Genomic DNA, 16,321 nt, shown 5'->3' on the forward strand with positions numbered 1-16,321 from the left:
GTCTCGCTTAGGGTTTGTTCCCGGTGTTGGCCGAGAAAGTTCCTTGAGATCTCCCGTGTGATTTCAGTGGTGCAGGACGGCTGATCTGGCGAGGAACAGTATGTGGTCGTTTGGATGGCACGAAAAACCGAGATACTGTGTAAAAGGCCCCTGGCAGATGTAATTTGAAATAAGAGTAGACAGTAGTGCCACCGTGCAGGCAAAATGTTCCCGGTAGTACACTCTATAGCGAATGTCCGTCTTCATTAGCTCAATCGGTGCAGATAAGTAGTACGTTTCATGTCATTTCTGAAATCTAGTCCTGAAATAACCTGGTTTGTGTCGAGTGGACGTTAAATCCCATTTTCGCCCACATCTAAAGACCAATACACGCACATGAATTATTGAAATAGAAATTGAATCACGTTAGTCCCAATCTGAGTTCAGATGTATCAAACCTATATACTTTCCTCATGCTACATGTTCCATTTTAGACCTGACGACTAAAAATGCGTAAATAAATGTGAACTATATATATATACAACTACACATTAGTGCAGTTAAGTCAATAACAGTTGAATAACGATACTGGATATGTCTTAGACTTTTTGCTTCATAAAATTTTAATTTCTCAAGTAGTCTTTCATCTCAGGTCTTAATACCTAAACATGCACACGACCGGTGAGAAACTATGCGTTTTCTTCTTTTTTACTGCTCGATATGTCTTGAATTAGTTGCTGCGTTTCTGTTACTTTTAATCAACAGATTCGTAACAGTTCTTCTTTCACCGTAGACATTTAACAACCATAAAGCATACAGTCCATACGCTCTCTGATATACTATTAGATACTGCAATTGAAGATGTTTGCTGCTGTTTTTATTTTTTGTTGGATTTTTTTTTTATTAAGTGATGATTTACCACGCAATCTAGATTTGACAATAAAAACGCTAACAATATCAACCGCTCTCCTATATGCAAAGAGATACTGTTTAAGCTATTTGTTTCTGTTTTATTTTTTGTTGGATTTTATTTTTTAAATAAGTGATGCTTTACCACATAATGTAGATTTAACGAGGTTTGGGTAGTGAAACGTGTTGACTTCTGCCTCGTACACGACTAGTTAACGATGGAAACAACTGAGATAGTTATATTATCGAAAGCTTGATATAGTGCTAAAAGAGCATTTAACCTTATAAACCGATAATGAGGCATTAAAGCAACAAACAGTAAGTGATACAGCTAATATATAAGAATATGTATTACGTATAAATTGTGTACACAATAATATAAAAGAGAAAAAACAACATGACTTTGTATTTTTTTTTTTTAAATATACTGCTTTTGATCTCCAGGCCATGAAGTGACTTGAAGATCCTCTTTTTAAAATCTTTACCCCGTAACTTCCGGTTTGATTTCGGATCATCAATGCAAGAGGGCACGTCGGACAGAGGAAATTTTACCCCAACACCCAACTAAATACTTTTGAAATGGAATAATCTACGTTAGCCACGTTGATTTACAAGACAATCGCGTTTAAACATAGACCCGGTAGGAATATTAGACCGCAATGTGACAATTTAACAAATTTGTTTTAACAGTGTATCTATAATATAATCCTGTTTTTATGTCTATCTAACCGAGTGAATAATAATAAACATGCCCGTGTATTAAACTATTCAATCATGGTGTAATTATAATTACTTTATCAGGTTTCAAAGCAGTAGACATTGGCCCGGTTAATACATATTCTTCAATCTAATATAAGCATACTTGTGATACATATTTACCTGGAGAATTTCCAACAATAAGTTAATGTGTGATTAAAGTTTCATAAAGATATCTTGAACGGTGTACAGGATATGTTCCGGAAACAAAACGGGGACAGAAGGGAGGGCATACGGAGCCCATTTCAATGCCCCCCCCCCCACGCTTAACTGTGTTCGGTCCGCGGCATAATAATATTAAATCTCTATAGAATTGTATTAATTCTGTAGTATAAATGACGTCTCAAAATTTCGTTATAAACTTTGAAAATTGTTGCATAAATTATTGAATCTGTGCGTCATCTTTAATGGATTAAACCAGGTTAATAAAGTAAAGCCATCTATATCAGGAACCGGTGTGTTTCTCTTCTGACTCTCTCTCTATATATATATAACACAAAGTAGAAGTTATATAATCTACAGGTGAACAATATAATTATAACAGTCCCTCCCTTGGGTGAATCGCAGCATAAAACCCCGAATATAAATTACGTTTACTCAAGGGGGCAATAAGCTAGTTCTTAGGAAATGAATCAGTCGTCTTGGTTGTTTCTAAACCTGAAATTTTAATTATTAAAGGATATGCCAAAAGTTGTATCAGAAGAACGGTATATGTATGACATAATCATAAATTAACACCTGTTCTAGTGCAGAAAAGTCACTTTGTACTTCTTTGGCATACCAGTCTACCTACCATACAAGAAATACGACTGGGTCAAAACTCAAAAATCATGTTTTATTCTAATCTACCCGCAGAATAATATCTTACTTTTGAGAGCCTGGTATAGGTTATCCTAGCTATTCAGCTGAGGGGATCACGGTGGCTAAGTGGGTAAGGCCCTGGCTCGCTAGCCTGGAGGTCGGGTGTTCGATCCCTGCATTGTCCGAGAAAGTTCATCCCGATTTTCCGGCGTGGTTCCCTCTTGTCAGTGATGCAGGACGGAGGGCCTGACAAGGACAGCTGTCTAGCCATTCGGATGAGACGAAAAACCGAGGTCCCGTGTACACATTGACGTGCACGTAAAAGATCCCTAGCTATTCAGCTGAGGGGATCACGGTGGCTAAGTGGGTAAGGCCCTGGCTCGCTAGCCTGGAGGTCGGGTGTTCGATCCCTGCATTGTCCGAAAAAGTTCATCCCGGCGTGGTTCCCTCTTGTCAGTGATGCAGGACGGAGGGCCTGACAAGGACAGCTGTCTAGTCATTCGGATGAGACGAAAAAACCGAGGTCCCGTGTACACATTTGCGTGCACTTAAAAGATCCCTAGCTATTCAGCTGAGGGGATCACGGTGGCTAAGTGGGTAAGGCCCTGGCTCGCTAGCCTGGAGGTCGGGTGTTCGATCCTTGCATTGTCCGAGAAAGTTCATCCCGATTGTCAGTGATGCAGGACGGAAGGCCTAACAAGGACAGCTGTCTAGTCATTCGGATGAGACGAAAAACCGAGGTCCCGTGTACACATTGGCGTGCACGTAAAAGATCCCTTGACAGTTGGAATTCGATATAAGAGTAGGCCGTAGTGCCGCTGTCCGGGCAAATTTCCCTCATAGCACACTGTATGGCGTATGCCCGTCTTCATTAGCCCAGTTCGGAGCAAAACAGTAGGACGTTAAACCCCATTTCATTTCATTTCATTTCTATTCAGCTGATATAACCTCATGTCGATGACATTCTTTACGAAATGTAGCTTATATTTAGGACGGAAGTGTTCTTCCATAAAACTGATACCATTTTTCGATATAGAAATGCAAGTCATTTCATTTCTATTCAGCTGATATAACCTCATGTCGATGACATTCTTTACGAAATGTAGCTTATATTTAGGACGGAAGTGTTCTTCCATAAAACTGATACCATTTTTCGATATAGAAATGCAAGTCGTATGGGCTAGAATTGTAACTCATATTGATAAGGACACAGGTGGCTTCAATAAAATGTAATTCATACAGCCATGGGCACAGTTTTCCTCGTTCAATGTAAAGTTTCAAAACGGCATGGGCATGTTGTCCTTCAATGAAATGCAACTCATATAGTCAAGGGCACACTGTTCCCCAATGAAATGTAAAATTTCAGATTGGCAATGGCGTGGTGTTCTTCAATTAAATGCAACTCGGATTGATTGGCAAGTCCTTCAAAAAAGTCTAACTTATACCGGCAAGGACGTGTTGTTGTTAAATGGAATGTCGGGAAACAGGGTTCTTCAGTAAAATGTAACTCATTTCGGTTAAGGGTAGAGTGTTCTTCTATGAAATGTAACTAATATTTGTAAGGGTTGTAGCGTCTTAAGTAAAACGTAACTCATATAGGCATTTTCAACGATAAGGGTAGTAGCAACGTTCTTCAAACATGTAACGCACATCAGTAAGGACAGAAATAACCTACTGTTCAGTAAATGGTAATCGTAGGGATAGTGGTTTGACTAACACTATTTAGTAAGGGTATAAGGACGTTCTCTAATTAAATATAACATATATTAAAAAAGAACAATGACGTTTTTTCAATGTTTTGCAAAGGGCAACAGCGGTAACTGATGGTGATGATGATGTTGATGGAGATGATGATATTGAAATTATTGAATTGATTTAAATCTCTATATAAAAAGGGGGACCTCATCTTATACTAATGAGATCGAAAATGCAACGTTGAGTTTATTGCCTTAGTGTACGACGAGGCGACCCGATGGGCGTACTTATCGGCATGCTTGAATGACCGTCTATTAATAAAAGGGTCAAAACTAGCGGTTAAATTATTACATTAAAATATTATTATTAAAATACCACACAAGCGGTGTAAAATGAATAATGAATAATTTATATGCGGACATGATGGGTCTCATCCGAATCATAGCTCTACTAAGATGGGTGTTATCAACAGATAACGAGGGCGTTATTTATAGTGTTATGTAAATAAATATAGATATATTACATACCTATATGACCTGCCTTGGCTATATATACCTTACATTAAATAAAACTTACCTCTAAACATCAATGCGAATTCTTCACATATCAAGTCGATCACTGACATGCTGAATTCTGAAAATTCTGGGCTGTAAAACCCTTGTATTAAAAACGAGTGTCATAGATTGTCATTACCGACTGCCGTCGAACAAAAACTTTATTTTTTAAAATGTCTGAGCAATTCTAGATCCTTACTAAAATGTTTTCCTTATATATTCCCTTTTCAAGCATCAACGAACGGGGTATTTGGTGTTCAACATATCTGCATATCGTGAACATGAAATAAAATGGGGTCTATCTTTCTTCGTTTCTGGATCAAATATATGCTAATTACGGTGGGCATACATTTTGCCCAGGCAGCGGCGTTACTGCCCACCCTGCATTGAATTCCAACTGGGAACAGTTATTTTACACAGGATCTCGATTGTTCATCCCATCCGAACGACTAGACTGTGTTCCTTGCCAGACCATTTTCCTAAACCACTGACAAGGGGGGGGGGGGGCTACACTGGAAAATCCGCAGGAATTTTATAGGGCAACACAGGAATTGAGCCCCTGGCTTTCACTTTGCATTTGTGATATAATGTATTTAATATACACTGTTTGCATTTATGTCGTATACAAACATAATAATGAGGTTTAAACAAATGTCCAATCTAATGAGCCTCAAAGATGCACGAATCAAAAACTAATTGCGTATGGATCATTATAAACGCCTATATATTATTACGAATCAAACATATATAGCGAATCTCCTACTCGTCTTTTTTGATACGAAAAAATATCAACAAGCTCAACACGCACAAATAAGTAAATATAATAAAATCAAATTCATGTAAAGTTATCACACAAGCTATATCTACTGTAGAATGTGTTATTGGGTGATAAATTAATAAAAGTAATTGTGCACGATAAACGCATTATTATATGCATAGAGGTTTAGTAATTCACACAAGAGAGTGCATTGTATTGTGGGCCCTGTACTTAACCAAAATATTTCCGCTCGCAAAATAATAAAGTACTGTCATTCAACTCTGCCGGAAAGATAAATTTAGTTAACAACAATATCTTCTTGTATTTCTTTCATTTATTAACTTCTTGCTTAAATCAAAAGCCGTAGTCGGAAACTAACCGTAATGCAAAAACTCTCGTGGGTTAAACTTCAATCACGGGAAAGCACAACGGAGCGTGTGTGTGGGATTTATAAAATTTAGTTGTTCAAAGAATTGGCACTAACGTTGTGCACAGAAACGTGTTGTGCACACAAATGTATTCGATATTGTTCAACTATTTCCTGTAAGTTAATGATGAATATCGACATTGTCAGATTTCCATTTCCGTAATTATTATGTGGGGGAGGGGGGCTGTTTACGATGTTGGTAACACTAGCTGTAATATTAGAGCTACGGATGTCTTGTCCGCTGGAAGCAAGACGGAAGTAAGACGGAGAACATCATTAGTGAAACCATTTCAAAGGTAACACGTGCATTAGGTTTGCGTTTGTTCGTTTTGTCTTTGTTAAATTGTTGTTTCTGTAGAATTATCGATTCTTAATTATATAAGCTAGTTGCAGCCGAGTGCCGGGTCAAAATGGAATACTTAAATTTAATAATATAACTTACAATATGAATTAATACATTATTTATAGCCGCATGCAAAATATATTTGTCGCATTTCTGCGAAGTGATTATCAGAAGCAAGAGCTTTTCGATACTTCAAAATATCTCACTCTTCCCTGTCTTCTTACCCCTCCGTACCAGAAAAGCGCCCGAATTCAGCACGACAACTCCCGCCAAAATGACAGGAAGCTGGACCTGTAAGTGGATGATTGTCTGTCTTTGGATATATTAAACTAATAATAACATGTCAAACAATTTTTTAATTGCTCAGAAATGCAATATATTTGCTAATAAGTTGCGGTAATCAAATACATATTGTATTGACCCGGCCCATTACTACACAAACGTACCTGGAGCAGATAGTGTACATTCGGGGAAGGCCAAATGAAAGGTGTCGGGGGCATAGGTCTGTTGAAAACCATTTTTGTTCTAACAGAATCCATGGATGGCTGCTGGTGACAGTTTATATTATGTCTTATGTTTAAATGTAAATGTCTTATATTTAAATGTAAATATTATGTCTTATATTTAAGTGTAAATATATGTTTAAATGTAAATATTTCTTATGTTTATTTCAGAACTCATTATTATACAACATATAAAGAAAGATATCAACCTCAACCAATGACAAAATATAAATGTTGTAATGGTTGGAGACAATTAGATAATAATGGAGGTTGTATGTACAGTAAGTACTCATTTATTCTTTGTGTTATTAACATCATAACCAATGGCTATGGAATTAACATTATACTTAATTGGTAAAATTGTGAATGACTAGTTTTAAGAATAATCTTCGCTTTGTTCTAGTTTTATGGATGTGTAAGTTGTGAGCTTGAGAATTTGAAATGTCCTACATCTGAATTGGTTCATTTTTGGAAGAGCCTTTCACTGCCCATGATAAGAATAATGTTCACTTTGTTCCAGTCTTATGTGTGTGTAAGGTGTGAGCTTGAATGTCTCACATCTCAATTTGTTCATTTTTGGATGAGCCTTTCACTTCCCATGACAGTTTAAGTATTTGATAATATACTATTCAAAAAAAGTAGGGGATATTTGATTTTTAAGTGTTATTAAAGTCACCTAATGAAACTGACGAAGAAACAAATGACAAAATGAAATGAAGTTCACATTCATCGATTTATTCCAAATGATCGTTAGACTAAGTAAGGCACAGACTGACCATTATAAGGGTAAAATGATACCCGGGGTCAAACAGCAAAGTTACCACAGCATCACAACCAAGTCAGTAACGGGTAAATCCTCCTCTGTTTGCCAAACAAGCATTGATCCGACGTGGCATACTCCTAATGAGACGTCTAAGGTCATTTTGGTCCAGATTGTCCCATTCCTGTTGCAACGCAGCAGCAAGTTCTTGGACATTGGCAGGACGTTGTTGACGTTGACGTAACCTCTGTCCAAGCATGTCCCAGACATGCTCGATGGGGGAGAGGTCGGGACTCAGTGCTGGCCAAGGTAATGTGGTGATGTTCTGTTGTTGGAGGTAACCTGTAACGATCCTGGCCCTGTGACATCTTGCGTTGTCATCCTGGAAGATGAAACGGCGGCCATGACGTCGTGCGAACGGCACAACATGGACTGCCAAGATGTTGTCCCGGTAGTACTGGCCTGTAACACGCCCTGCAACAACATGTAAAGCCGTTCTTCCAGCAACAGTGATGCCTTCCCACACCATAACAGAACCACCCCCAAATCGATCATGTCTGATGACGTTAACGTCTTGGAAGCGCTCGTTTCGACGACGCCACACCCTCCTACGTCTGTCCAAAAAATCAACAGTGAACCTTGACTCATCTGAAAACATCACATTGCTCCAGCGTCGATTATCCCAGTGTTGACGATCCATACACCAACGACGTCTTGCCTGAATGTGATGATCTCTCAAACAAGGGATCACGCGAGGACGTCGGGCGCGAAGGTGACCCCTATGCAGTTGATTCCGAATCGTCTGGCCACTCACTCTCACACCAGTGTCTGTTTGAAGACGAGCGCTGATCTGATTTGCTGTGATGACACGATTTCTCAAGGCCAAGGTACGGATAAATCGATCCTGGGCTTGAGTTGTCGCCCTTGGTCGACCTGAGCGTGGTCTGTCCTGTACAGATTGTGTATCACGGTATCTGGACCATAGCCTGCTTATGACAGACTGAGAAACATTCATCGTCCGCGCCACAACCGCCTGTGTTGTGCCGATCTGTAGCATGCCAAGGGCACGTAACCTTTCATTTTGGGTAAGCCGACGCATATCAAAATTTGTTTTCTGGTCACTAAAACAATTAAACTGATGTTTCCACCCTGGAATTCAATGCCACAATGACTGTAACATTCAAAGTCAGAGTCGTGCAAATCTTGGGTTGGACCCCCATGATGATCCCAAGCATCACCTGCATTCCATGCGGTAGCTATTGGTGCGTTTGGGCGTCACATGTAACTGGAAATGTTTCTTCTGTTAGGTTCTATAATGACTTTTTTCGTAGTCATTTGCATATTTTAGTATTATGCCCCCAAAAACAAATATCCCCTACTTTTTTTGAATAGTATAATAAGTACCAGTAGTAATAATTGTAAAAAGATGTAGGTCTGTTGGCATTCTGTTACAGGTGCACTGGGAGAGAAACTGATCAGACATAAGGATGACAGAAAGCTGAGCATTGGGTGTCCGAATGGTTTAACGCATGCACCTTTAGACCATAGGGTCAAGTGGTGTGGTTTCAATTGGCCAATTGTAATTGACATGGAGTATAGGGTCACCTGTCCAACCTCGTGGGTTTTTTCTCCGGTCCTCCAGTTTTCTCCTACAGCTAAACACCAATGTGTGGAAGGGAATTATTGAAATAGTAATCGAATCATGTTTGTCCCAAAACAGCCTAATTTTTGTTGAGTGGACATTTGACCATTTCTCTCTCTCCATTTCTGCAGTGTAAGATTGTAGGATAGTAACATTCTTGCACTGGTTGGTTGCTGTGATCACATTTTGTAGCGGACATTGTCCTCTCTCAATGGGGTCTTTATAATAGAAAATTGCAGTAATGAGTTCTTTCAGTGTTACATTTTTATAATGTGGTGATTAATGTTTGGTCCATATTCCTCTTATTGTGTTACTAATGATATAACAAACATATGGTTTTATCATAGCATTAATACAGTGCTTTATTATTTAAATTAAATTACTAGGGACACCTGAAGTGAAAGGATTCAGTGGCTGACTTGTTGATACAAGTTTGAATAATACACCTATATTTTTTTATTAAATTATACCCAACTCCCACTATTAATGTTGACATTAGAGAGATGAATAGGAAGGTATTTTTAAATAGATTCAACTGTAAAGTTTTTATATCTATATGTGCATATCTTTACAAATGTCAAGGCACATACAGTAAAATACATGTCAAATCATCATGGGTGTCTTCAGTGATGTTTTTATAATCGTTTAAAATCGCATATGTATGTAGTGTCCACTGACAACTGATTGCATGCATTCTTTCATTGACATGCACAGTAAATATAACTTAAATTGAGAGTATAGTACCACCTCCCCCTCTTTAAAATATGTTTTATTTTGTTATCTATAAAGCAAAATGCCCTGAAATAAAAAAAATGATGTCTGAAAAGATGGAGAGAGGACCATGACCCTAATGCCAAGCTGCTCGCCCAAAATTTACAACTGGGTCCTTATTTTATTGCTGTACATGTATCTATAAACCAGGACTCAGAATTGCTTGCTTTATGTACCAATTTTGTATAATGAAGTAAGAGAAAGGCTGACTCAACATAAAAGTGGCAAAAAGATTATGTAAAACTAAAAATTGTCATAAATTTCAAGAAAAATTGATTTAAGTGTGTATATAAGAAATTTTGTTAATGTAGATAAAGGTTTATTTGAGATTAAAAGTTGATGAAATGATTTACTTGAACACCTGGTTAATTCAACTCAATTATCTCCCGTATAAAGAGATTTACACCATCTACAGTTAGAGAAAATAATACAACAAACCTAATTTCATGGTTTTCACTTGAAAAATGTCTAATAAAAACAAGTTACAGTATTCAGTGGGTTAGGAGCTGGCTCAATAACCAGAACGTCCACGGTTCAATCTCAGTGTGAACTGAGCAAGTGCAGGACAGAGCAGCATAGGTTTCCTTTGCCAGTTCCCTTGATAAAGATCATAATATTTAAGCATGATTATGAAGATCTATTGATTATGTCAAGGGGCGGGTCTTTTAAATTAAAACCAAAGAAACAATAATTTTCAATTTGCTGTAGATTCCTACAAGTTGTCATTTGAGATTGTAAATCTACCTTTAGAAATTAAAATTATTAATCTTTTTGTGAACAGACCATGAAATTTGTTCAAATCCTATCTTTTCACAGTTTATAGTAACATATTATCGTTTGTAAAGTATATATGTAAACATCTGACATTAATAACAACATGGGGTCAATATATCAAAGAAAAGCTGAAAAAAATCATATGAATGTTGTTGAACCGGTTAGAAACAGAATTATATATATCCTTTATTCCTCACCAACTCTTGCTGAACACTTCAAACATTTTTTTGTGTCTGTGTTTCCTTGAGAGGAATGTCCATAGACCTGGAGACCTAGAAAAGATAACATGACCCTGTGGTTCAAGAACAGGCCAGTGATTTAGTACTATATTGTTCCAGCAGGCATTATTTAATAGGAATCACTCTGGCATTAACTAAGCATATAATATCACATTTGTCATCTATTCAATTTCCTAAATACCCAAATATAATTAATTACTTAATCCTACCTTACACGAGCACCAATGATCACAGATTAATCAAAGCTGGGAAGTTGTGACTAGGCAGACATTTTCATTTCAATTCGAAAATGGAAATGCGACTCCAACAGAATATCAAATACACGATTTAGACAGTCTGTTTAACTTTACATACTGGTAAAAAATTATCATATTTTTTAGACTTATTTATAATCAAATGTATGTGTAACTTGAAACTAAACAGTTCCGATTGTAGCTAAAAACAAAAAACAACAGATTTATCTCTAGCAGACTAGGATCCTGTCTACACATGTAAACTCACATTGTAGTTCAGGGTGCGAATTTCGGCACAAGTTATAATATACGCCCTATCATAATTTTGTTTTTAACTCAAGTTTATTTTTTGACAATTTACAAAAGGTTAACAATAGCTGAATAGAAAACAATTTGGTCTCTTTTTACTCAAAGCAGTAATATGAATTGGCTTGTGTTGTCAATATAAGATTTATTAATGAACAAGAAGTTTACATTTCCTGAAAACAAGTATGATAGTGTTTTCATTTAAAATAATAGTTTTGGGGAAAAAAAGTTGTATTTATCAAATTAGCCTAATCGGAGCAGAACAGGAGGACGTGAAACCCCATTTCATTTCATTTCATTTATCAAATTACAAGTCGGCAGAAATAGAATATCACAAAAATGCATTATTAACCTAGGCCCAGATACTCAGCTGTTTTTGAGGAATAATTAATCATTTTGGCAGAAAATTTCACTCCAAACCTGCCAACTGAATTTGAAATCTGCAGATGTAATGTTGTAATATAATATATATGTAATAAAAAGACAACCAATAATTTAAAAAAGTTTATTTGAAGAATTATGTGTTGTAGTTCTTCTATTTCATTTTAATAACCTATGTTCTTTTTATTTTGCCTAGATTTTCTAGATTGTGTGGCTTGTATTTTATCAGGATATATGTTGTGTAATGAAATGAAATGAAATGGGATTTAACGTCCTACTGTTCTGCTCCTATGCTGGGCTAATGAAGACGGGCATACGCCATACAGTGTGCTATGAGGAAAATTTTGCCCGGACAGCGGCACTATCGCCTACTCTTATATTGAATTCCAACTGCCAAGGGATCTTTTACGTGCATTCCAATGTTTACATGGGACCTCGGTTTTTCGTACCATCCGAAGGACTAGACAGCTGTCCTTGTCAGGCCCTCCGTCCTGCATCACTGACAAGGGGGAACCACGCCGGAAAATCTGGATGAACTTTCTCGGCCAATGCTGGGATCGAATACCCGACCTCCAGGCTAGCGAGCCAGTGTCATAGCCACGTGATCCTCCATGTTGTGTAATAGATGTCAGTTTAAATTGTATTGCCATATAGCGAACACATAAATATATCCAAGGACAGTATCAGGCAGATTTGAACAGGAGATCAGAGTGCTCTCCCTCCCCATTATAAATTTCTTGTGCCTGTTTTTATACCACACTTGTTAATCATAAAGTAACTGAAAAAAAAAACCCAATGGAATTTTATAAAAATATATTTCAATTAAAAGGGGAAAGGGCCTTTTTGTTATAATCTCAGGGGTCAGGATCCACAAAGATTTTCCCTTTGCAGTGTTCACTGTACAGGAGTGTGCCCTCTTGGAATTGGTCCAAATCCCCATCTTAAAATTCCTGGGATCAGAACAATGGGCTTTTGAAAAGGTGGCATGCATCATTATTTATCCCTTGGTGAACGCAACCTGAGAATAAGGGGAAATTAAAAGTGCATACAGTAGTTGTAAACTGTTCTATGTTGTAATTCAGAGCAGCAGGAGTCATGAAAAAATTTACAAGTGCAATTGTTATTTAGTTTGTAGGATCAAATTGTCTTTTTTATTGCTTAAACATTTGTAAACAGATGGAAAAATAAACAATTAGGTGATTTGGATTTGTGTAAAATTACTTAAGTTGGTAGGTGTTCAATTATCTTTTAACTTCAGAGACCTAAGCACAAACAGCATGAAAGTACATAATAATTTTCTTGGTGAGAACTATAATGTTTGTCAGATCATGTGGTAAGAACGCAGGTCGAGTAGTCAGAAGAAACATAACAGAAAAAAATATAAAATTAAAATGCCATCAAGAGAAATATCAATTAATATTCACTCAACACCACACATTTAAAATGGGGTTTAACATCCTATTGTTCTGCCTAGACTGGGCGATTGAAAACATCATAGAGTTTACGTATGAGGAAAATTGGGCTCAGACTTCTCTTATATATCGAATTTCGAGCTGGCAAGGGTTCTTTTACGGGCACACCAATGTGTACACAAGGCCTCAGTTTTGCTTCCCATCAGAACGACCATACATTGTCTCTTGCTAGGTCAGCTGTCCTGCCTCACTGATAAGGATGGAACCACGCCAAAAAGTTGATAAACTTTCACAGTCAACACTCAGAAGCCAGTGCCTTACTCACTGAGCCAGTGCGGCTTCACTACCTATTCATGTCTTTTCAGGAATACCATTTGATACAGATATCAATACTGCACAAATTTAGAAACTTAGATGACTACTAATTGTTAAAATGGGATGGATATATTTAGAGACTAATTCTATGGCATTTGGTTGTTGGGTGGTCTGGTCTCATTGCAACATCTTGTAACTATTTTAAAAATAAACATGGGACTGAAAAAAAATTACAGAATTGTTATGAAAAAAGAAGCCATCATCATGTCATTGGCATGTGTGTTTAATGTGAACTTCCTATGTCATAAAGTAAGTTTTTTTGGCATGAGTTTGGTAATCTGTGAATGTTATCGGTAGATCTGCTACAGTCAGCTAACATCATTGTTGAAATCAAGATAATGGCAAATGGCTTAAAGAAATAGAAGTTATAATTGGGATCTTTGGTCCCTGTTACAATAATTTAAGCTGTGTTTGTAGCTACCTAGAATCAGGCCAAAGGTCATAGATTGCAAAATCATATTTGAAAATACAGGAAGAAGCTTCGCTCTCCTATGTCTTATCTGTGATATCACTTTTGTCAAAGCAGACATTAAAGAAACAAGGTACCCCTACTACCAGCTAGAATCAAAGTATTTGTATATACATCCACACAGAAGTCTTTAACCCCAACCCTGACATTTTAACTCATATTAGCAAGTGCTACCACCAGTTTAACCTCCGTGGCCTTAACCTTGGTGGCATGAGTGGTTGGGATGGACTAGTGGTCTAGAACGCTGCACTTTGAGCTCTAGCTGGTCATTTACTTCTGGTGTGAGTGTATGTGGCTTGGACTGTGTGTGCGCAAAGAATAGAAAATAGAAAAAAAAGATTTGTCAGCAATATCACCATCGATGGAGGAGCAGACAAGTTAAAAACCAAAAATAACAACCTTGGTGACCCTTATCTACATTTGATAGGCAATAATTGGAGAAATCATAGAAAACAAATATTATACATTCTACATAATATGATTTTGTGTATGTATGTATATATTTCCATCTTTAGCTGATATTCTAAAACAAATTTTGTTTCAAAAATCAACAGTTGGCCATTTGTTGACATAGTGACAGTTGACAGGTATTGTGTATGAGTCAGAGTATGCCTAATCTCTCTCAGCAAATTATTTGTTATTTTGGCAACACACACATTGCTGATTTACAAAATTTGAAAAAATTATTAATTTGACTTGTTTGCTGAATAAAATGACTTCTAGGAGTCAAGTCTGTGTCATGCCAATTTGTTCTTATCATAGCTTCTTCAGAACTTTACTGTATCAGCGCTGGATGTTCAAATAACTGATATAATTATACAACATATTTCTCATGGCAGTATTCTGTAATTTGTTTTCTAAGTTATCAGTCTCGTAATCTGAATGTATTGTTTAGACATGTGGTTGGCACATATTATGCCATATTACATACAGGTAGATATATTTAACCATAATGACATGGATGGCGATGATCTGATAGTGATGATGGTAAAATGGTGGGTTGTTAGAAAACATATACCAAAAGAACTGTTGGTGATTTCTTCGGCAGATTTGTAATTGACGATTACTAGAGAAAAGAATTACAAATTGTAGCTTGATAACTGACAAAAGTTCTGAAATAATTATTTCCAAAATACATTTAAATAACTTTTAACATGGGTGTTGGATGGCCGAATGGTTAGCACATGCTCGCTGTATCATATAGTCTGTCTTTGAGTCAACTGGCGGGGTTTCGATTCCCCCGTTGTACGTGACAAGGAATAGGGTCGCCTGTCCAACCTAGTGGGTTTTCTCTAGGTCCTCCGGTTTCCTCTCACTGCTAAAGACCCCTACATGCAATCAAATTATTGACATAAAATTGAACCATGTGTTAGTCCCGAAATAACCTAATTTGTGTCGAGTGGACGTTATACCCCACGTCTCTCTCTCTCTCTCTCTCTGTAGGCTCAGTTGTGTTGAATCCTTCGAAAGGAAGATAGATTGTGTTTGTAGGCTACCAGTATACTTTCTTCTGCTCTCTATGTTCTAGGACAATCTATCTGTTCAGAGAACCCTTTCCAAGAACCACCCAGTAGACAGAGGACTATTGTAGTCGAATACTGCCCGGTTGACTGAAAGTTTCCAGGTTCAAATAATATCAAAAGATCTTTTGGAATTTTTTAAGCCTGGTGCTCAATTTTCAGAGGTGGTAGCTGTGAGACTGGGTTAAAAAATCATTAATATATTGACATGCACATTAAAGAACCCTTTGCAGTTGGAATTTGAAGACGAGTAGCCAAACATTCTCCTCATATTCCACACATAACCATAGAATTTAACCATATGTTAGTCTCAAAATAACTGATGTATTATATTGACAAGACTTTTAAACCCCATTCCATTCCAACAAACAACCACCATTATTCAATCACACTGTGCTCTCAAATCTAGACCATCAAAATTTGTGTTATCTTGTGATGAAGTTGTTTATAAATGATGAATAGATATGCTTTTCAATTTAAGACTTATAACTTATTACCTAGGAAAACTTCAAACATCTTATAATTTGATGTTGCTGATTACAAATTAAGAACCTACTATTTTAAGATAGTGTATATCAGTAAAAACATTCTTGAATCTTTTGAAAAAAAATGTCAAGGGTAATAACTTTGATTGCTCAAATTTCATTTTAACCGCAGTTCTCTAATTATATCCTTGTAAATTTATATCCTTGAGGGTTTTTTAATGGTTTGAGGA

At 36.9% G+C, this 16,321-nt stretch overlaps 1 protein-coding gene across 16 annotated transcripts in view; it reads left to right on the top strand.

The window, feature by feature from the left end:
• Positions 1-16,321, top strand: part of LOC126827704 (multiple epidermal growth factor-like domains protein 6) — a 196,546-nt gene that overhangs the window by 58,868 nt on the left and 121,357 nt on the right. For all 16 annotated transcript variants that reach the window (XM_050557170.2, XM_050557174.2, XM_050557169.2 and 13 more), the window contains exon 3: positions 6,896-7,005. In XM_050557170.2, coding sequence (XP_050413127.2) covers positions 6,896-7,005 — 110 coding nt within the window. The remainder of the gene's footprint in view (positions 1-6,895; positions 7,006-16,321) is intronic.

The sequence above is a fragment of the Patella vulgata genome, chromosome 7 (assembly GCF_932274485.2).
Source record: "Patella vulgata chromosome 7, xgPatVulg1.2, whole genome shotgun sequence".
Classification (NCBI taxonomy): domain Eukaryota; kingdom Metazoa; phylum Mollusca; class Gastropoda; family Patellidae; genus Patella; species Patella vulgata.